Consider the following 22554-nt stretch of genomic DNA (forward strand, 5'->3'; position numbering starts at 1 on the left):
GAAAGTCAGAAGGTAAATGATTGGCCCAGTATCTATTTCCAGAACAAGGATCATAAGTCTGCCCATAGGCAAAATTTCCTAGATTACACAAGACCTTAGAAAGTTTTTCATAGATGTACAACGGTTTTAGGACACAATGAAACTATTGTCTGTCTCAGTATATCCAAAGCCATTTGACAAAATGAGATGGCTACAAACACATACTGGGCTGTGGGTACAGTGTCACCTTTCAGAGCGACTTCCCAGGGGCCTCTACAGCAGACACAGGTGCTCACGAACTGTTTTCAGTTCAAGCTCAAGCTACTCCTTCTAGTTCTGTCTTCCCCACTCACATGTAAAAGCTTCAAACATCAACCTCTTTCTTTAATGATAAATAAGGACCAACATCTAGATGATTGGCTCAACCCAGCTGCGTGTAAAACTCATCTGGCAAGAAATGCCAAAGTCCCACCCTCACCTCTTAGAGATTCTCATTTAACATGAGGTAGGTGCCTGCGTAGGTGTTTTTAAAGTCCAGTCTGGCCTGAGAAGCACTGATTAAGACTAGTGACCACCTTGCTCCTATAATTTGCATAGATTGCCTTGGAAGACTCTGCATCTATTAAGAACATCATCTAAGAGATATGCTACATAATCAAACCTTAAGGGAACATGTTTATAAGTTCTCTGTGAATTGCGCTGTGCCATATTTCAAAACTCTTACCAACTAGCAGCTGCTTTTTGATATACCTGGGAGAAAATTTCCTAGGGCTCATAAATGAATTTCGAGGCCACTGAATGGTTTAGCCATTCCTCTTCTGAATCAAGTTGTCATCAGTTCTTAGACCTTGAGAATTTTTCCATTTTCAGGTATCACACACAGCAACCACCTTCCAACTCAGATATCAGAATTTTTTTAAAAGTTCAAAAAGTACAAATAATGTAAGAGAAATATTTCTGCAGAACCAGCCCTCCTCTCAAAACCAGCATGTCAGGAATAAATAAAGCTAATAAACTGCTCCCATCTTAAACTGAAGTGGAAGGAATGCTGTATTACAAGGCACTATCTGTAACAGTGCAGTTTCTGCTCTCGGTGCAACCCTGAAAAGGTGATTGTAGACTAAAAATGTCCATACACTGGTTTCTAGTTTCCCACTGGCCATTATAAAATTACTGTTTTTCCTCTGGGAGAAAACTGGCCTGAGAATTTTCACATGCAACACACTGAAATTGAAAACAGAAACATATTAATATTCTTGGAATGCGATTCACAAATGTCAAGTGTCTAGAATTATTTTTCTATGCATGGCATGGGAACGAAGATCTAGAGAAAAAACAAGTTTAAATGAAGAGTACGGATGTTTTATCAGTCACTAGTTTACTAGTATTTCCCCCTTCCTAATAGTATACAACTAACTGAAGAACTGATTTCTACTTTCCTCAAGGAATTTTTGGTTTGGGGGACTGATCAGGTGGACAGAGGAGAGGCAGAAACAAAGCAAAGTCAGTGATGGTCCCAAGTGAGCAGTCTAGAGAGCCTGGAAAAGCCTACAAATCTTGTCAACAGACTGTCTACATTATAACTAATCAGTCACAAACATTTTATTATGAAACTGGCTTCAGAGATGGGAGGGCCTATTCCATACAGGCAGTGGGAATACAACTGCAAACAAGAGGAGATCCTGACCTCTCTGAGCTCACAATCCAGAAGGGAAAAGGAGGGCCATCAAAATGGAAGTCCCAAAGGCCACAGGGACACAGGCTCTGACAAGTCAGGGACAGCTTCTGGAGAGAGTGTCATTTAAGCAGATACCAGAAGGCTAAGTAGGACTCGGTTGGGTAATGAGAGGGGTGAGGGGATGACTGGGTTCTGGAAAGAGGCAATAGCATATTGAAAAGCCCATGAGCAAGGGTGTCGGAGTCCAGAGAAGGTCCTGGAGGACAAGAAGTGGGGCAGTGAGAGCTAGACACAGCAAGAGCTTTTCAGAGCCTTTCACTGAGGGACTAAGCAGCTGTTTATCTTTTGAGATCTCTTTGCCTGTGTGCTAGAGAATGGACTGGAGAGGGGCAGGCAAGCCTGGAGGCAGATTTCAGAGAGGAAGGGAGAGGGAGAGAAAGAAACATCAATGACGGGAGCGAATAATTGATCGGCTGCTCCCTGCATGCCCCACACTGGGATGGAGCCCACAACCTTCCTCTCTGGGGAAAAAAAAAAAAGCCTTAAAAAGAAAAAGAGCTACACTTTGGGGGTGCTGTTGTATTGAAAGGATCTTATGATAACAAACCATCATAATTTTGCCCTAACCGGTTTGGCCCTTGGACTGAAGGGTCCAGGGTTTGATTTAGGTCAAGGGCATGTACCTGGGTTGCAGGTTCCCACCCTGTCAGGGCACCTGTGGGAGGCAACCAATTGATGTTTCTGTCTCTTCCCCTCCCTTCCACTCTCTCTAAAAGTCAATGGAAATATTTCTTTGGGTGAGGATTAAATATATACATATTATTGTTGACCCTAATGAATATGCAATTATTCTTTTTTTAAAAAATATTTTTATTGATTTCATAGAGAAAGGAAGAGGGAGAGATAGAAACATCATGATGAGAGAAAATCATTGAAAACATCAATGATGAGAGAATCATTGATCAACTGCCTCCTGCACAACCCCTACTGGGGATTGAGCCTGCAACCCGGGGGCATCTGCCCTTGACCAGAATCGAACCTGGGACCCTTCCGTCCACAGGCTGACACTCTATCCCACCGAGCCAAACCGGCTAGCTAGAGCATGCAATTATTCTATAATTAAAAAGTAATGATTTTCCTGTTTGGTCACACAATTTGAAGAGCCTTCCCCCATGAAGTCACCCCGGTGTAAGGGATCACAAGATACAAAATTTAAGACTGGATGCAGATTTCGGAGTTACGAAGCTTAGGACAGAAATGTACGTGCATCTCTAGTCAGTCTAGTTCAGCGATTTTCAACCGGTGTGCCACAGGAATTTTTAAAACGTGCAATCCCCGACTAGTCAGGGGCACTGACCTCTTTTCCCCCTTAGATTGTAAAAAAATAAAATAAAATAACAGCCAACACAGCCGTCCCGTGTGCATGAATCAAAGTGAGACCTACTCTGCTGTCAGATCGGCAAAAAAATATATATATATATAATAAATAAATATATATATATTGGATGTGCCGCAGAACTTTAGTAATTAATTAATGGGAGCCAAGCGATGGAAAGGGCCGGCAATCGCTGGTCTCGGTACAGCTTTTCAAAGGCACTGACACGAGGCATTCCCGCAGTTCTCGGGTCCCATCCCTGGAGCCTCGAGGGCGGCCGCCCCGACGGCCCCGTCCCCGCCCACCGTCGCGGGGGGGGGGGGGGAACCACAGTTTCCGCGACCAGAACCCCTGGCGGTCCGCGTCCCTGGCCGTCGCGTCCCGATACCGAACCGCCCGCCCCAGCCAACCGGAGTCAGCGCCGTCTCTATCGGGGTCAGGTCGAGCCGGGGGGTGGTCAGCGGCGCCCCCAGGTCCTCAGGGAGACTGGGGTGGGGGTGAGGGTGGGGGTCGCGACCTGCCCTGGAGCCCGCCGGGTCCCCGCAGAACCCGGGTTCTCACCTGGAAGTGCTCCTGGAAGCGAAGGGGGAGGACCTGCGCGAAGGCGGGCGCGGGGCTGAGGCGGCGGCGGCTCCTGTCGCGCGAGCGGCCCCGTGGACGGGCAGACGCGCAGACCAGCTGGGGGTGTGCGCGCGCGGGGGCGGCGGCGCAGGCGCACTGACTCGGGGCGCCACAGACGCTCCCTCCGCCGGCGGTAGCAGAACCCCTTCGTCCTCCGCCTGAGGGTCCGCGCAAAGTAGTCCGCGGGTAGTCGCCCTGCCCAGGCCCCTGGGACTAGGCAGTGCCCAGTGCCCAGGGCAGGTGCGCGCCGGAGGGCGGGCCGTGCTCTTGCTGCGGGTGAGCGTGGACGCCAGACTAGGTGTGGGCTGCCCGCAGCAAGTTCTGTGAGGGATGGGGTTTTCAGGAGAGGTAAACTGAGTCACCGGCTGCCCTTGCCCAGAGCCTTACATCTCTACAGAAATTCTACCTCAACGTCTGGACAGTTGGGTTCAGGGACGCGTTTTAAAAATAATATATTTTGGCCCTAGCTGGTTTGGCTCAGAGGATAGAGCAGTGGCCTGCGGACTGAAGGGTCCCAGGTTCGATTCCGGTCAAGGGCATGTACCTTGGTTGCAGGCACATCCCCAGTAGGGGGTGTGCAGGAGGCAGCTGATCAATGTTTCTCTCTCATCGATGTTTCTAACTCTCTATCCCTCTCCCTTCCTCTCTCTAAAAAAATCAATAAAATATATATATTAAAAAATATATATATTTTGGTTAATTTCAGAGAGGAAGGGAGAGGGAAATAGAAACATAAACATCAATGAAGAGAGAGTCATCGTTGGGCTGCCTCCTACATGCTGCACACTGGAGATCAAGCCCGCAACCCGGCGTGTGCCCCGACCGGGAATCTAACCGTGACCTCCTGGTTCCCAGGTCGATGCTCAACCACTGAGCCACACCGGCCAGCGGGTTCACGGACAGTTTCTAAAATTCAGTCAAGTATATGCCCAAAACTAAAAGGAGGCTTCCAAGTGTGAGTGTGACCGAAGTGTTCCTGCCCCAGGCTGAGCACCTGCTCCTTTAGGACACATCCTTCATGGCTGATACGATTTCTAGAGAATACTGCGTCAGAATATCAGTGTGAAGAGTCTGCAAAGATCGCATCTAGCGGCAGATGGCCAACTGAGAGTCACCTGGCTTGCTTGTGGTTGCACAAGAATACATAACAGCAGCAGGTCCATAGCTAGAAGCCACACCTTTGCCCAGCGGCCAGCTGTTCTCAGAGGGACACTAGCGCATGCGTTTTGAATGCAGATGGCTCAGCTGCATACAAGATGTTTGTCAGGGAAGGGGAAGCCTTTGGCATTCTGCGTTGGCACTCCCACAGAGTAATCGCTGTCCGTCTTGAATGCTTCAGGCTGCTCACTGGTTATTTTCTACCACAAATAACACAGCGATGATGTGATTATTGGCACAACAGCTTTACAGTCTAGTGGCCAAAAATGTTAAAGAGAATAGACTGTCCACTTTCACATTAAAATGGTTTTCCCTGTAGTACCTCTGCAGACTGCCCTTTCAGCATCCGTGTAGCCCCATCACGAAATGAGAGTCGATTTTTGCAGTCGAAGGGCTCATCTTGTTTGCTTTCCATCTCCCAGGGATCACTGTCCTTTGTTTTCCGATAACCAGTGTCTTAAGACCATTGTTCCATGTTATTTTGTTCCTTTGGTTGTTTCAGACGGGAGGGTCAATTGGGCCCCTTACTCATCTTGGCTGAAAGCGGAAGTCTCCAACTTTGTTTCTTGTCTTCCTCTCCAAATAGTAGTGTAGTAAAAACACTGACTGCCAAAGTTTTCCTCAACAGAGCATTGCCAAGTGCCAGGACGTTGCCTACATGATCCCATTTAGTTCTCACAACCATGTTTTCTTAACCTCAGCTCCATTTGACAGCTGAAAAGTAAGGCCCAGATTTTTGCTGGTTCAGATCCCGGACAGGCCTGTCAGTTCTTCAGCCATGTATATAATTTGTCGGCCCGAAGTTCTCAACGTCTCACTGCAGAGTTGTTGAGGGAGGTGCCTGACCACAGAGCACCTTTTGGTTCCTTACTCCTTAAAGAAAAGTTCACACTTGCAGCCTGGCTTTTGAGGTGTCTCTGCCCATATCCGCCTGTGTGCTGGCCATGTCAGGCATGCATATGTGTCTGGGTCTCATCCAGCCACCAGACATATGAGTGAGACAGGCAGTGAGATGGCCTCTAGGCAGGGAAGCTATCAGAGAGGTGCCAGTGGCCAGTCACCTAGGCTTTCTGATCCCAAGTCCAGGCCTCCTTGCTCGGATTCAGGATCACACACAGCTGGCAGGGAGGTGACAATGAGGTCCATGAGCCCGGGGTGAAGGTGCTCAGCCCGCACCATATTTGAAGATTCTGTGCTTCTAGCTATCTCCTCTCCTGTGGGTCAGCATCTTCGACCACTTTCTAAGAAACTGTCAGCTTCCAGATAATACTTCAGAAAACATGAGTCTACTTACTGATATCCTTCCATGAAATCAGCAAGTCTGCCCCAGTCCTTGGTGCCCAGCATGATCAGGGACCTGGGGCACAGCCCAGCCAGAACCAAGGACCTCCTCAGTGGCTGGTTTGGAAGAAGAACCATGCGAGGTGGACCTCCTGAGAGCCCCAGCTCTGCCTAGGATGTTGCATGACCAGGGAAGTGACCTCCCCTTGAGAAATGAATTTCCACAAGGAGGGGCTGGGGTGGGACTGGTGGTATCAGATGACACCGAGGATCCCTTCTGGCTATGATGTTGCCATTCTCCATTTCAGGAGGGATCCACAGCTGTGGGAGAAAGGTGAAGTTGAAGGAGAGGCAGGGGGAATCAGGATGATTTGGTATCCAATGTGTGTTCATTTATTTTACACTTACAAAAGAAATCACCCACCCTCTGCCCTATCCCCCCCAAACAGTCTCTTTTTACAAACATTGAAAAATTAAAACCAAATGAAGATAGACAAGTTAATTTCAGTACAATTATTTTTCAATGTAGCTGTCATAATTAGAGTTTAAATTTTTTCCTACAAGTAACCAATGTCCAAGTGACTTATAGGGAAATCCTGATTATTGGCCAAAAGGAAAATTCTGTATTACAAGTTAGCAAATTCTAGTACAAAAATAGTCTTTGTGTTGGAATAGTCTTTCCTTTTACATAGGTCTCGGGTCAGTCTACTGACTGCATAATACACTAATACATTTCAGGGCTCTCTCTTCACAAATGGCTCATTCGTCGTAGCTGAAGCTGCACGGCACCTGCAGTGGCAGGGCTAGTGTCCACCTCTGGACCGTGCTGAAGACGGTCGGTCTGGGCGTGCCTCGCTGATCCCAGGGCAGCAGGGCAGAGCCCCAGCCCCTGCGCCGCGTGGGGGTCCTGGAGAGAGGGATGAGTTGCCAGCAGAGCTGCCCCCTTCCACGGGAGCAGCAACAGACCCAGGACACAGGGGAAGTCTACCCAGGGACCTGGGCTGGTGCTGGTGCAGGACAGCCCACCTCCTGCCAGTGTCTCCTTGTCCTACGATAGCCCGACAAGGTGAGAGCTGGCCCTGCCCTGGCTGTAGCTGGGGCAGATGTGGGCAGGCTACTTGTCCCTTAGGATGTCGAGCTGTTCCTGACACTCGGTGAAGAGACGCTGGAAGCGGAGGTTCTGCCCGATGACCGGCAGCAGTTCCTTCAGTAGCTCCCTCTTCCGTAGACCCTGTGGGCACAGAAATGACGGCTCAGTACAAGTGTCAGTGAGGAGAACTGGACTGTGGGTGGTTTCCTGGCCTAACAGAGACCCTTGTGCCTGCCCATCTGACCCCTAGGCACCCCTTGGAGAAACCAGAGATGGATGAGAAAAAGTTCTCTGCACGCTAAGAAGCCCTGGGAGAGCTGAAAGGCTGACCTGGGGCGTGTGGGGTGGGTGGCAGGTGCAGGGGAAGGACACAGGGCAAGGATACTGCAGAGAAAACCAGGGTAGGTCTGTGCCCCCTAAGTCTGCTGGCACAGTCACCACTAGCCTTCAACTGTTCAGTGACCACAGTAGCTTGGCCTTCCAGAGTAGGAGGAAAGTAGAATATCAGGGTAGAGGGACAGGTAGATGGCCACCTGAGGGGGACTGCCCCCTCATGCAATGCTCTCCAGGGGTCTGAGGTCAAGCCCAGGGGTGAGGTGGCACCTGGGAGTTTTACAGTCCTGGGGGGAGGTCTGCCCTTAGCTCTTGCCCACACCTCCTCCATGCCTGGGTGCACTGGCACCACGATCTGCCTGGACCCCTTTGCAACATGCACTGCCAGGCAGGGTCTCCACTGCAAAGGGAAAACCACTAACCAACAATACTGACCATTAGAAGAGAAGGTCCAAATGTTAAACCAGCATGGTAACAACACAAAGAATTACAGAAAAGAACAAAGTGTAGGCATTCAGTTTGAGCAATACAGTGGGTAAAGGAGATGGAATTAGCAGGATGGACCCGGCTGAAGAGCGAGTCAAGTGGGTCAGGTGGAGGAGCAGCAGTGCTCGAGCAGGGAGGCATGCCGAGGGGAAATGTAAGAGAAGAGGCTGGAAGATAAAGTAAGGGCAGCTGAAGTAGGAAATGGGCCCAACATCTACATGAGACCCACAGGAGAGAGACACAAAAGAGAGAAGGAAATATTTGAAGAAATAATATGGATAGATTTCACATAATTAAAGAAAAAGGAACTGCCTTAGGTTGAAAGGCTTCATTGAGTGCTGATGAAGATATGAAAAAAAAAAAAAGGTATTTTAGATACATTAGAATGAAATATATAGAATCTATGGATATCAAACACAAAAAAATTCTGAAAAGTTCTAAAAAACAAGAGCATATCACCTACAAAGGAAGAGATATCAAGAGGCACAATAAAGTAGTATTTTAAATATACTGGGAAAAAACTCATAATCTCCTTTTTCATCCAGCCAAACTGTTATTCACATAAGAGGAAGTAATAAAAAATATTCTTAGGCTTGTAAGATCTCAGAATGTCTACCACAATAAAGATCCACCCTGAAAATGTTCTAGAAAGTACTCAAAAATAAGAAGAAATAAATAGAGATGATGCTAAAAGAGATATGAAAAGTAACGTGATTAACCCCTTGCTGAAGTTTATGTTCGTCTTTAAAAAAAAAGTAAACAACAAATGTGAATGATTTCAATTTGTGATTAAAAATACCTCAGCCTGTCAGACACATGATGTTGGCAAAAAACACATAAACATGGATACAGAAATGTTAAAAGTTAAAGATGGAGAAAGATTATGTTAGTAAATAAAAAAAAGTGTGTGTTTCACAATTATCAAAGTACGTAGACTTTGAAACAAAAACATCATTGGAGAAAGAGAAAGTCAGGAGAGAGGGACAAAACCAAGCTTACAGGGAGCTTTTAATACACATTCCATTAGGGATGTGTCCAGAAAGGCAAAACCCTGCAGATTCAGGTAATTCAAACCGAACATTTAGTAAACATGACCATTGGGACATTAAGGCACCCAGAACTAGAGAACATAAGTTCTTCTTTGGCACACACGGAAATATGAACAATTGCTCTAAAAGCAAACCTCAACAAAATAACAGTCTCATGTAGATTGTGAGTTGGCTTGGGCCAAATCCATCCTACCTATTTAGTGAATAATTTTATCAAAATGCAGACATACCTACCCATTTGTTTACATATTATGTTACAAAGGCAGGGTTGAGAGTTGTAAGCTATCATATTGATTTGCAAAGCCTGAAATTTTATTCTCTGGTCTCTGACAAACAAGTATGGGCTCGGCTGGTGTGGCTTTGTGGTTGAGCTTCAACCTATGAACCAGGAAGTCAAGGTTCGATTCCTGGTTAGGGCACATGTCTGGGTTGAGGGCTCGATCCCCAGTGTGGGGTGTTCAGGAGGCAGCTGATTGACGATTCTCTCTCATCATTAATGTTTCTTTCTCTTCCTCTCTGAAATCAATAAAAAAAAAAATTACCAAGAAATTAAAAAAACCACACACACAAAAAAAAAAACACCAAAAAAAATTTTTAACGAAAAACTCTATTAAAAAAACACACGAAAGGGTATCAAGCAAACTGTTATTAGCAAAGTAAAAATTTCAGCTGGTCTATGGCACCAGGGTCAAGCTACAAGAGGATCTACCTTCTGGCTCGAAGGCTAGTTTCAATACCAACAGCTATCAAGTATCATCTCCTACCCTGGGCTCAGTAATAGGTGATGCTCCTCCCTGTTTCAGGCAGCAGCCTGGAAACAGCTCATCACCCTCCCTCTGGCCAATGACACAGGTCCTCCAATAAAGACCTTTGCAGAGGGAGGCTTCCAATAGTCGGCCCTGGCTGAAGAGACAGTGCTGAGCACAGAGCTCAGGTACCTGAAGGATGGCTGCTTAGTGCCTCAACCCTCTGTTTCCACCTCCCTCCTATGCTCACTGAGTCATGATCCTTGAGGGAAAGAAGCCTGGATCTTTGGAGGCATACTAGCAGCTCATATCACAGAGTCATTTCCCTAATATATAAGAACTCCTACAAAGCAATTTCTAGAAATTTTGTCATGGATTTGCTCACGCACTATGAGCAGACCAGCTATTTTAAGCAGTTTACCGGAAAAGCAAGTGGGACCACACTGACAAGTGCTTCCTAGGAAGGAAGCCACAGACTCTCCTGGGCAAATCCCTAATAAGGTATCCTACTTAGAGATAGCAAAAACAACCAGCAGGGAGGAGGAGGCAGGGAAAGTGCATGGCCATGAATTAGTGGCCTGTCTGTGCTCCCTTCTGCCTGCACCACACTAGCCTAGAATGCTTACCTTTGGGCTGAGACAGAGAACTGTTACGTAGAACTCTTGCTGACATTTCACCCTAAGGCTCCCAGAGTGAAGCCCTACAGGAGTGGTTGGTTGGGCACTGGCCTACCTGTCTCCCACCTCTGCAGATGGCCCATCAGGCTGCCTAGAGGTGAGGTGTTCTTATAGGGAATTCAGAAAAGCCCTTCCCACTGAGAAAGGGGACAAAGCTGGACAAAGAGAAACAGACCTCAGAGAGCTCAAGTGCTAGCGAGGAAGGATTGAGCTGGAGTGTGGAGAAGGTAGAAATCCAGAGAGAAACACCTTTGCCTTGGGAACACTTATTTTTTTATTTTATTTTTCTTGATTTCAGAGAGGAAGGGAGAGGGAGATAGAGAGAGAAACATCAATGATGAGAGAGAATCATTGATTGGCTGCATGCCTCACATTGGGGATCAAGCCCACAACCCGGGCATGTGCCCTGACCGGGAATCAAACCTGGGACCCTTCAGTCCGCAGGCCAACATTCTATCCACTGAGCCAAACTGGCTAGGGCTTGGGAACACTTATTGATGAGGAAGAGGCTGAGCAGAGCGTCTACTAGACTTGAGGGTTTAGGGGGACCAAAGCAGGGGCATAGGACTCATGAAAAGTGGGGTCCCTTGCCTTTGTGCTAGTCTCTAAAGAAATGCACTCTAGAATAAGGGTAGACTGGTAGTGAACCAGTCCATGCACTAATTAGTACCCAGCTTTGAGTCCCCAGGTAGCCCAGAAGACTTCAATCCCTGAACTGGTTGAGGGAGCCTTGTAGGGTTAGGGCCAAAAGCTGGTAGCAGCAAATAAAAGTGGTCTGTTGAAGAAGGTAACATTACTGAGGCTTCCAAACATTTCTATAAATAATTATTCAAATACCATGTCTAGCAGATAGTCAAAACCAACCAGTCACTTAAGGAGATAAGACAATATAAATGAGAACTAGCAAAAATATTTATAGGAAATAGAAATAGATCTACAAGGGCTCCTCAAAGTAGAACTATGCTCAAGTAGATAAGACTAAATTGAAAATATGGGGAGAACTGAAACTATAAAAATATAACAGATTCCAAAAAGAGGATATTATATTTCTCATGATGGGGAAAATGGAATATAATCAAAGAGAACCTAGGAAAAGACACAGAATGAATGAAAGATATAGACTTAGAGCTTTGTGAAACTTCAAAACACCAAGAAAGGGTCAATCCCAAGAGAATTTACAAAACAATGGAAATCAGATTCCTGGTAGTTTTTAGCAACAACAGTGGATACTAAAAGTCTGTGGCACAGCATAATACATTCAAAGCTCTAAGATTTTATTAGCCAACCAAATTAAGATCTATTGTAACAAAATAAAAAGGGAGCCCTAGCTGATTTGGCTCAGTGAGTATAGTGTTGGCCTGTGGACTGAAAGGTCCCAGGTTCGAATCCAATCAAGGGCACATGCCTGGGTTGTGGGCTCGATCCCCAGTGGGGGGCATGCAGGAGGCAGCCGATTGATGGTTCTTTCTTATTATTGGTTTTTTATCTCTCCCTCTCCCCTCCTCTCTGAAATCAATAAAAAAATATTTTTTAAAAAAGGGAATAAAAAGTAGAGGAGGCCAAGTATACACCAAGGTCTTCAGAACATTGTAAGACTGACTCTCCCACGGCCACTCTGCTCAGCTGTTCCTTTTATGCTGCAAAATGCCTAAGCCCAACCCTCAGGGCCTTTATACTTGCTGTTCCCTCTGCCTGGATATTCTTTCTCCAAATATCTGTTGGGGCTTCATCTCTCACCTTTTCTGGTCTCTGCTCAGTCAATTAGGTCTTCCTTGATCACCCAATATAAAATTGCATCCTGCCAGTATTCCCTACCCCTGTCCTATATATATTTTTTCCATGGCACCCATCCCCACCCAACACTTTATATGTACTTGTTCACTTGTTTTGAATCTTCCTCTCTCCACAAAATGAAGATCCATAAGGGCGGGGCCCCGGTCAGCCTTAGTCACTGCTGCCTGCCCTGTGCCTAGACTATGCCTGGCCAGAGAAGGTGCTCCATCAGTCTTTGCTCAGTGACTGAATGAAGCACTGAAGCTAAATCTTGGACCCACAACTTCTCCCATTCCTCACCAACCTGCTCCTTTTCCAATTCAATCAATACACTAGCCAAAAGAACCTTGAGCTGACCACACGTTCACCATTCTCTTTTCCTCACCTACTCCATATCCAACCACCCAAAAACACCAACTCTTTTTTTGTTCTGCCTCCAAAATACATATTGAATCTGTTTTCTTTCCCCTCTTGATAGCCATCACATTGATCCAAGTCACCTGCATCTATTGCCGGAACTTTTGGGGGGAAAAACCAACAAACCCTGACCAGTTTTCTTTTTTAAAAAAACGTATTTTTATTGATTTCAGAGAAGAAGGGGGAGGGAGGGAGATGGAGATGGAGATGGAGAGGGAGATGGAGAGGGAGAGGGAGAGGGAGAGGGAGAGGGAGAGGGAGGGAGGAGAGAGAGAGAGAAACATCAATGATGAGAGAGAACCACTGATTGGCTGCCTCCTGCACACCCAACATTGGGGATGAAGCCTACAACCCAGGCATGTGTGAACTGTGACCTCCTGGTTCATAGGTCAATGCTCAACCACTGAGCCACGCTGTCTGGCCTGACCAGTTTTCTATGTTAGTTCACGTCACCTCTGCTGACTGGTCTTCTATATCAGGTCACATCATCTCTGCTGATTGGTCTATGTCAGGTCATATCACCTCTGCTGACTGGTCTTCTATGTCAGTTTATATCACATCTGTGTAAAATCCTTCAATAACTTCCACTGCCTAGACTGAAATTCTGTATCTTTATAAGCTTTCCATGATCTACTTCCTCCTCACCTCTTTTGCCTAATCTCATATCACCCTCTCTTCTGCCTATTATGTCCCAGTCACAGTGGCCTCGATGTACCAAGCCCTCTTTGCATGTACTACCACCTCCACCAGGAAACTCTCCCCAGGGCTCTGCAGAGCTGGCTCATCCTCAAAGTCCTCTTCTGAGGTCTTCCTTCGTCACTCTTTCCCAGGCATGCTTGTCTTACTGATTTGCTATTTCCTTCTAAGCATAATCCATAGTCTAAAGCTATCTTGTTGACTAAATTGCTTACTGGCTTATATCGGCCTCCCTACCAGACTGCAATCTCCATGAGGGCAGGGAAGGATCTTCCATCTTCATTACTGAACAAACCCACAGCCCTGTGCAGGCAGCTTTCCTCAGCACAAGTGCATGGCTGAATCCCCATTGAGGCCTCATGCTGAGGGCCCAGCTCTTGCTAGATTGTGCAGTGCAGGCATCTCACCTGCTCACTGACGCTGGGACCCAAGGCATTGTGCTATAGACATCTAATGAGGAAGAATTTCAAAGCACTTTGGCTTACTTTTTAAATTTCCACCTTCACTTTTCAAGAGAATTCTTGTGGCAAGAATGAAAGAAGCACCTACCACTACCGTTGACTCCCACTGGCTTCCAGTGGAGTAGTGAACCGGACCCAGTAAGTCCTTGCATATTTCTCGGAGTCGGTATTCAAACCCTAATTACAGAAAAAAAAGAAAAGAACAAAAACAAAACAAAACAAAACAGAAATAGGAACACATTACAAAAAGAAATAAAAAATCAAGAATATGCTAAGTTGTTGGGTATATCAAAACAGACTGAACAAAGGCTTATTGTGTTGCCTATGATGGGCAAAATGCCTCCTGCATGCCTCTCAGTTTGGGGCACTGAGACTCATAATGACAGATTCTCACTCACTCACCTACTCCCTTGACAATGCATGCAGTGGCCCCTCTGTGTGCTGGGCCAATGAGGAAAAATGAGATGTGGCCAGTTTTGGGATGAAACCTCCAAGGTTATGGGAAATTGTAGAAGGAGGGGAGAGGGTTAGTCAGATTTGTTTGAGAGAAGACATCTTGGCAGCCAGTGTGAGAGGAGATCAGCAGGGTCAGGAGGTAAGAGATGGCGAGGGGTGGTGATTGAGGAGGTGGTGACTAAGCAGAGACAGGAGAAGCAGGCATGGGCCTATCAAGTCAAGGGTTATGGGCACAGCCAAGTGGTATGCCAGAAATGCTAGAGGCAGGTCTGGAGTCTGTAGGCACTGGGGGCAGCTGAAGCCACAGGAAACGGATGAAATCACCCAAAGATGAGAGTGGAAATAAGAGGATGAAGCTGGAATCTGAGGAATTTCAAGGAAAGGGGTCTCCTGTTAAAACTTGAGCTCTCCTTTTACAGTTAGGAAGCAAGGGATAAAGAGAGGAGGTGACTTATGTATGGACACTGGAACAGACACGTGAAAGAAAAAGAGGAGCAAGCGGCAGAAGTGATTTCACAAATGGGTGCAGGCCCCAGAGGAGGCAGTGGCTTTATTCAGGGCCTCAGGGCGAGTCCTGATCAACAGCCAGGATGAAGGAAACCGGAGGAGCCAGAGGAGGCATTTCCTCAGCAGAATGGGGTGTGAGGAGCATCCCAGAAAAGGGGGGAGGGGCTTGCGAAGACTGAATATTTAGAAATGCCAGTGACTGACTACACATGCTGGGTGACCACACAGACTGGAGAGTAAAGATCAAACTCATTACTGGAGTCTGCTGGGGAAGGGAGAGGGGCTTCGAGTTGGTTGGTCATGCTTGTCCTCAGATATATATATATATGTATATGTGTATATATATATATATACACATATACACACACACACACATACACATATATACACACACACTAGAGGCCTGGTGCATGACATTTGTGCACTCGTGGGGGGAGGGGGTCCCCTCAGCCCAGCCTGTGCCTTTTAGCAGTCTGGGGGGCCCTCAGGGGACATCCTTAGTGCTGTCGTGGAGTTGGGAGAGGCTCCAACCACTGCCGCTGTGCTCACTAGCCAGCCATCAGCCAGCTTGTGGCCGAGTGGTGCTCCCCTTGTGGGAGTGCACTGATCACCAGGGGGCAGCTCCTGCATTGAGTGTCTGCCCCCTGGTGGTCAGTGCACATCATAGCGACCGGTCGTTCTGTTGTTTGGTCAGTTTGCATATTACCCTTTTATTATATAGGATTGCAAGGTGTATAGAACATGTAGTTGCATCAGAGGAAACATAACATACAAGTTCTGGGAGTAACATTTGTAGGGGTTTGACCTTATTTCCCCTGTCTTTTCTATACTTCACTTTAACCTCTAAATCATAAACAAAATGGAGAGGGTGATGTCAAAAGCAAAGCAAGGCCAGGAGAGGCTGTGGGGGAGGCTGCTCAGTAACCTGCATGGTGACACAGGGAGAACTTAGGGAGGGCGTTCCCAGGCCACATCTCTGGAGGCCATGTTCAAGCAGAAGGAAGACTGGTGAGACAGACTCCATGCTTGCCTAGCAGAGAGGATGAGAGGCTTTGGGAGGTCACCCTAAGAACAGGACGGTCACTTCCTGTAACACACCTTGCTTTCTGCTGAACAACAGGGCAAGTGTGGGTGGGCGTATGCTGGGAAGGAGATGCAGGTGCTGAGAGCCCTGGCAGGGAAAGCTAGGCTGGAGGGACAAGGGGAGGTGCTGGACAGCAGGACAGCCCTTCCAGGGCATGTGGGGGCTCAGAAAAGGAAGAGGAGCGCAAGCTCATTGGATGCTACAAGACACCCTCCCTGGGGTCACTGACCACTGATGCTCCAAGGGTGTGAGGGAAGAACAGAAGTCTGAGCATCACATTTGCATGTCTTTCTACATATCCTCTGCCCTCACCCTCGCCTGCTGCCAATCTTGCTGGCCCTCAGGGAACACTCCATTCAGGGGCTGGGAGCCTGTAATGGGGAGGCTGAGGGTCCATCATGTTGACAGGGAACTGGAGGCTAGGGCCTCTTGGATGACCATGGCAAACTGAGAGAAAAGAATGTAGGGAGCCCTGGGCCAATGTACCTCTGCCCTAACTCACAGGCTTTTAGAAGGGTTGTGTTGGAACAGGGATTGAGCTGGGCCCAGGGGAATGGAGGAACCACCAGGGACCTCACCTTCGTTCACAAGGTACCGCGCGTAGAGGAGGAGCCAATGGCGATACTCATGGCTGGACTGCAGGGTGAGTGCTGCTGCCACCTGGTTTTCTAGGTAGGCGAGGGTAGTCTCCTGCTGTACCACGTGAGGCACGGAGAAAAGGCGGGCCGCCTGCCTCCCTGAACTGCAGAAACACATCATGAGGCAGTGTATACTGTGTGGGCAGGAGGCTGCCACCATGCACCCCAGGGCACCAGCAAGGGGGCAGATGTCAGTCTCCACACTGGCCCACTCATCCCCACGTCCCAGCTGCAGACTTCCTGGATGCTCTGGCACCCCAGGTGTACCCCACTCTGTACCTCCCATTTAGACCCCTGAGATGACAGACCCCCAACCAAAGTACATGAGTGCCCATGACCCGTGGCACCTCAAACTGCATCTGGGCCCTGAAATAACAGGGTTTGCATCCAGCACCCTGAGAAATCATCTGATGTGGGCCCCAAACTCTTGGCGCCTACAGTCTGCCTGTGCTGAGCAGTAGCTGAGCACAGGGGACAGCAATCAGAGAGCTGGCCTGGGTGGGACTGTACTTGCACAACCCAGTCACCTCTCCTGGCACTCGGTCACCTACGTGGAGGCACGGCCCTGGACTATGGCTAAGGGTCCCGAGCACAGCATGGCGTCCTGGGGAGGCAGGCTGCTCCTGAAGTCCGCACACTGGGCCAGGGAGTCTTGCTTGTCAGAAACCAGGTTCCTGGGGAGGCAAAGGCAGGAGCTGAGCTCAGAAAAACCAGGAGGTCCAGAAGGGCAGACTGGCAGTGAGGCTGCCGAGGAGTAAGCACCACATGACCTGTTACCAGGACACCAGCGAAGGCTGAGTGTCATTGCATTCTCACCACAGGTCTCTCACAGACAGCTTTCATTACAAGGGAACATTAAAGACAGTGAAGGTCACTGACAAGGCTCCTGGGGCCAGGAGGCCTATGTGTGAAGTGGTACAGCCCTCCGAAGCTTCGAGGAATGCCAGCATCCAGCCTTCGTGTGCTTCCACAGCATCCGAGGCAGTCAGCTCTTTCCCTTCTCCACACCCTTCACATCTTTGTGAAAACTTTCTTTACGCACTTTAAAAATAGCCAGGTGCCTTTGTAAACATGCCCAAAATACAAAGGGTCAACATTTTCCTTCTTAAATACCTGGTTTGTTTCCATTATAACAGTAATCTCATGTAATACACAACATCTTGCAATATGGAAGAGCAGGCAGCGGGGAGTTTTGTTTCTTTTTAACTCAGGAAAGAGATCTCAGTATGGGATAAATTTGTGCCTGGCAACTCTGAACAGCAAAGTGCCAGAAGAACTTGGGTCTGAGGGACCAAAAAGTGCAGGCAGAAGTTCTCAGAGTGGCTGGTATACAATGCACACAGTTTACATGTTGGGGTTGAGATCTCTGATGTAGAAAGGGATTTTACAAATATAAAAATGGGCTCCCAATTCCAAATGGGTGGAGGAAAGGTACAGACCATCACATGTGCTGACGGTGCAACCGTACTAATTTACAAAGTCGAAATTGCTACTGGATTTCAAAAACCGCTATGTGCTGGCGAAGGTATTGTGAAGCTGACTCACCGATGCTGATGATGGCTAAGGAAGCCAGGCTGGAAATATACACTGAGTGGCCAGATTATTATGATCTCAGAATGCATAATAATCTGGCCACTCAGTGTATTTGTATCTCAAATGGGTACCAAAAGTATTCTAGACTTTTGCTGGAGATCAACCACCTATTTGCCCTGAGCTTTCTGTCAGCCAGTGCAAAGGGGAAAACTGATCAGGTGCATAATTTATGGTATCTTTGATATCAAATAAATAAGGTACTCAAGAGAAGTACACTGAGTGGCCAGATTATTATGAGTTCAGAGATCATAATTATCTGGCCACTCAGTGTATATTTGCAACCATAAAAATTTTCAAATGCCTATTCCAAACAAAGTGACCTCAGAGAACAATGCAGACAAAGCAAAGCACCCCTACACACGGGCTCTGAGAGCAGAGAGGCTGTGGGCCTCCAGCCTCTCACAGGGACAGTAGGGCCTATACAGGTGCGTTTGAGTTCTGTCTCCTCCAGCAGAGAGCACACCAAGCTGTCATGTGACCTCTACTCCAGGGCCCAATTCTCAGGAGAAGCCAAGCCAGGCAGGCCTGAGGAGCAAGCACCACATGACCTGTTACCAGCTGAGACGGACACTCTCCTCTGGGGCTGGGCCAGGGGAGGGTGGCTTGCTTACCATGCAGAAAGTGACGGATTAAAGCAGTAGGCCTTTCCATCGGACAGGTTCATCACTGGGATTCCATGCTGTGTAAGCAAGATCTGCGACACCGTCATATCACTTCCTGGGGAGACACCATAAGAATGGATTCTGGGTGTGTTCTGATCAGCAAGTGCTTGCACATGCACCGAGGGGAATCTGAACATGCGCCCAGCCCCAGAAACAGGCGCCTTAATGCTGACTCAGCAACTAGGAGTCTCTTCCCTGAGAGTGCTGTTTTCACCACCACCCACAGGTTCTTTTTTTTTTTTTTAAATATATATTTTATTGATTTATTACAGTGAGGAAGAGAGAGGGATAGAGAGTTAGAAACATCGATGAGAGAGAAACATCGACCAGCTGCCTCTTGCACACCCCCTACTGGGGATATGCCCGCAACCAAGGTACATGCCCCTGACCGGAATCGAACCTGAGACCTTTCAGTCTGCAGGCCGACGCTCTATCCACTGAGCCAAACCGGTTTCGGCCACAGGTTCTTTGTCACCACACAGGGAGCCAATGAAATGTGCTCCAGAGAGGGTGCATCTCCCTGCAAAATAACTGTGACGCCTTGTCACACTGAGTACCTTGGGCTGAGCCAAGAGACTGGATCTAGCTCTCTGTCTAGGCTGAGTGGAGCCTGGGACTTGAGCTGCCCTGTCCCCCTCCCTCATCAGGGCACCAGGGGCAGCCCACCGCCGATTACCTGCCAGGATGGAGTGTAGAGATTCTTCTTTTACTACAACCACCTGTCTGTGAACATCCCTAGGAGGGAGATAGGAAGCAGTTTACTCTCCAATCTGAGTAAATGCCTGAAAGTGTGCCGCGGTGCTCAGACCCCTCCTCTGTGGTCTCTATGCACACCCTGCCCTGGCATCCCTTGGGAGGAGCTCTGGCCACAAGTGGCTTCTGCTCCCCATGAGCCACTTTACTTTCTCCACACGAGGCTATAGGAGACAGCTCAGGCAACAGAGCTGTGGGGCTTGTCGCTAATGCCATACCAACTTTGGGAGAAGCGTGGCCACAGCTGAGATCCCATTCTGATGAACCCCCGTTAAGGACCCTGGCACATTGTGTTTTGTCATGTGGTTTGCTCCTATAAAAGTGGTAGCAGGGGTAGGCAGCCTGCCCCACTTCCACTTGCATACCTGCCCCCTCCCCGACACGTACACACACGTGTGGTGGCCATCACAAGCAGTGTCCAACTGCTTGGGTCTCTTTGGCTGTTAAGATCCCCATGCTAGCAGGGCCCAAGGGCATGTCTGCCAGGCGGCTTCCTCCATGCCTCCCCTGTTCCTGCAGTGCAGAGGAACCTGTACAGCCCTATCCTGCCCGGCCTGGAGCCCACCTCACCCCAGGCCTGTCTCTCACCAGACAGATAACGTGGCTGCAGCAGTGAGCGCCATGACGTAGGAGCCTGTGCAATGCAACGTGGAGATTGGGGATGACAGGAGGATGGGAGGGAGGAGGCGGCGACCACAGGTGGAGAACACTGACAGCATCCTCTTTTCACAGGCGACACATACCACGTCACTGAGAAGGCAGAGAGGGGATAGGTGTCATGATGATCAGGTGCTGTGGCAGAGGTAGGAGCCCCAAGGCACAAAGCCTTCCTCTACCTGGGCCTGAGCCTGAGTGGGTGCAGCAGAAGGAGAGGCAGGGAGAGGGCCGGCCAGAAGGACCGGGGGAGGGCGGGACAGTAGGGCTGACAGAATTGTGATCTCTCATTAGAGACTATGTTCTCCTCCCCCACTAGGCTGCTCAAGCTTTTCCGAATTCACTCTAATGCTAACTTGCGGCGGGGGGGTGCTTCAGAGGACCACTGATGGTGACCCAGAAAACACACCTCACTTGTCATATGAGGCCATACAGCGCCCACTCAACAGTCTGCTGGCTACCACTAGCTGGACTAGTCTTGAGATCTCTGCCGAGAAAGGCCAGACGTGTGGAAACGACGGAGCATGTCTCCATAAGGGACACCAACTGTGTCCTCGGAAAGCCTTTCTGGCTAGGGTGGAGGTGAATACAGGGACAGCTTCAAAGGATAGAGGCCCAGAAGCCCATTGTGAGACACGTGTGACTAACACTGAATTAAGGTCTCCCCTCAAAGTGCAGAATCTCAAAAGGGCTGGTCTGGGAACTCAGGGGGGCAGTCAGAAATCTGTCTTGACTTCCTTGGGTTAAAATCTGGGATCCAGAAAAAGAACCAGCCCAAGTTAGAGCCAGGCAGAGCTCAGCCTGGAACCCGAGACTTCATGAGTCTGGCCAGACAAGGGAATCGGAATACCTGGGTGAAAAATCCTGGCATGGGTGAGCCTCTAGGACTCAGTTTTCCCAGCTGTACCATGGAGATAATGATGCCAACTTCAATGGGTGTTGCAGGGACCGAGATGGTAGCGGCACACACTTTGCCCAGAGCAAGACCTGCAGTCTCCATGGGAGCTGGCACTTGGGGGGCAGTGCATGCCCTCAAACAGCATCAGCACCACACCACACCACACATGGTGCTTGCTTTGCATGAGATGCTGGGCCAGGTGAAGACCCTCACCCTTACCAGCTACCGGCAGCAGTGAGGATCCGGCTAGTGAGTACCGTCTCCCACTCCTTCCCTTCCCGGTTACACTTCAAGCGGCTCAGCTTCACTCCCCCAACGGCTGTCACTTCATTCTCCACCTCAATGTACATGGAGGGGTCGGAGCTCACCTGAATGGAGGAAAGCAAACACAATGTTCTTTCCATGTAGCAGAGCAGAGAACTGGTGTCAGAGCTAGAGACTCCAGAGCCTCCTAAGCCCACCATCTCCTCTCACAGGCAACATGCAGAGAAGGCATGTGGCTTATCTAAGAGCACACTGCAAATGAGGCCCACAGCCAGCTGGACACAGCTGGGGGTGAGACGTGGCTCCTAGTTGAAGGTCTTCAGAGATCGCAGTGCTTGGCAAGAACCGAGGAAAAGTCTAGAAAACCCAAAGTCCTCTCTAGTTCCTTTTGTAGTGAGCCCCTGTCGTCTGCTCATCTGAAACCAACCTCACGGAGTGTCCCTAGAAGAGCATGCATATGCATGGAAGCGCTTAGTTCAGTGCCTGGCTCCACAATGGGCTCAACTTTGTCTTTTGTGTACGGGGAGATGACTGATAGTCCGTATGAAAAACCGGGCAGAATGGCTGAACAGTTGGCACTTGTGTGGCCACGTAAGTGGGTTACCTGGGGCAGAGGGCCATAGAGAAACCAAGAAGGGCTCCAAGCAGCACTCAGTGGTGAAACTCCCAGAGGAAGCTGGAGGAATTTGGGAGAGGGGTTGCGCTCTTTGCCTCTGCTCATATCAGCAACAAGAACAAAGCATGTGGGTCCCTGTTCTTAGGCTCAGAAGGACCTGTGGCAGGAAAGGGCCGACACCCCATGAGGACCAGCCTGGGTTGGGGCAGTGTGCAGACAGTGAGAAGTGACCTGAATATGGAGTCTTAAAGGGTTTCCTATCGACATGCACCTGAGGCACAAAGGGCATGAGGTGACAGGGTGTGCAAAGGTCTGGCCTGGGTGCTAGACTGAGTGACTACAGGGCCTCTGCATATAAAGGACTTTTTTTACAATAATATTTAAAAAACTGTGTTTTGAACAAGCACATGTTAAAACAGCCCTGATGAAAACTCTGTGCTGGGCCCTGGAAAGTGAACAGGGCCAGTGGGCTGGTCGGGAGGGAGACCATTACCACACAGTCCAATGGGCATTGAGTCTGAGGCTGCTTGGGACCAAGTATGGAACGAAGGAGGCTTCCAGAAGGGACTCCTGAGACAATTCTGGAAGGAGCTGGCCATCCAGAAGATG

The 22554-nt window shown here is 48.7% G+C and overlaps 1 protein-coding gene across 7 annotated transcripts in view; it reads right to left on the bottom strand.

Moving 5' to 3' along the window:
• Positions 1 to 6522: 6522 nt before the first annotated feature.
• Positions 6523 to 22554, bottom strand: part of LOC103286974 (protein HIRA) — a 64814-nt gene continuing 48782 nt past the window's right edge. For 6 of the 7 annotated variants that reach the window (XM_054712620.1, XM_054712619.1, XM_054712622.1 and 3 more), the window contains 7 exons: positions 21285 to 21433; positions 20102 to 20263; positions 19437 to 19495; positions 18710 to 18815; positions 17057 to 17179; positions 16446 to 16609; positions 6523 to 7323 (listed from right to left, as the gene is read on the bottom strand). In XM_054712620.1, coding sequence (XP_054568595.1) covers positions 6896 to 7323; positions 16446 to 16609; positions 17057 to 17179; positions 18710 to 18815; positions 19437 to 19495; positions 20102 to 20263; positions 21285 to 21433 — 1191 coding nt within the window. In that variant the 3' untranslated portion in view covers positions 6523 to 6895. Of the gene's footprint in view, positions 7324 to 13908; positions 13998 to 16445; positions 16610 to 17056; positions 17180 to 18709; positions 18816 to 19436; positions 19496 to 20101; positions 20264 to 21284; positions 21434 to 22554 lie in introns of all 7 variants that reach the window. The other variant, XM_008142610.3, reaches the window with a different exon arrangement.

Source organism: Eptesicus fuscus, chromosome 23 (genome assembly GCF_027574615.1).
Source record: "Eptesicus fuscus isolate TK198812 chromosome 23, DD_ASM_mEF_20220401, whole genome shotgun sequence".
NCBI lineage: Eukaryota > Metazoa > Chordata > Mammalia > Chiroptera > Vespertilionidae > Eptesicus > Eptesicus fuscus.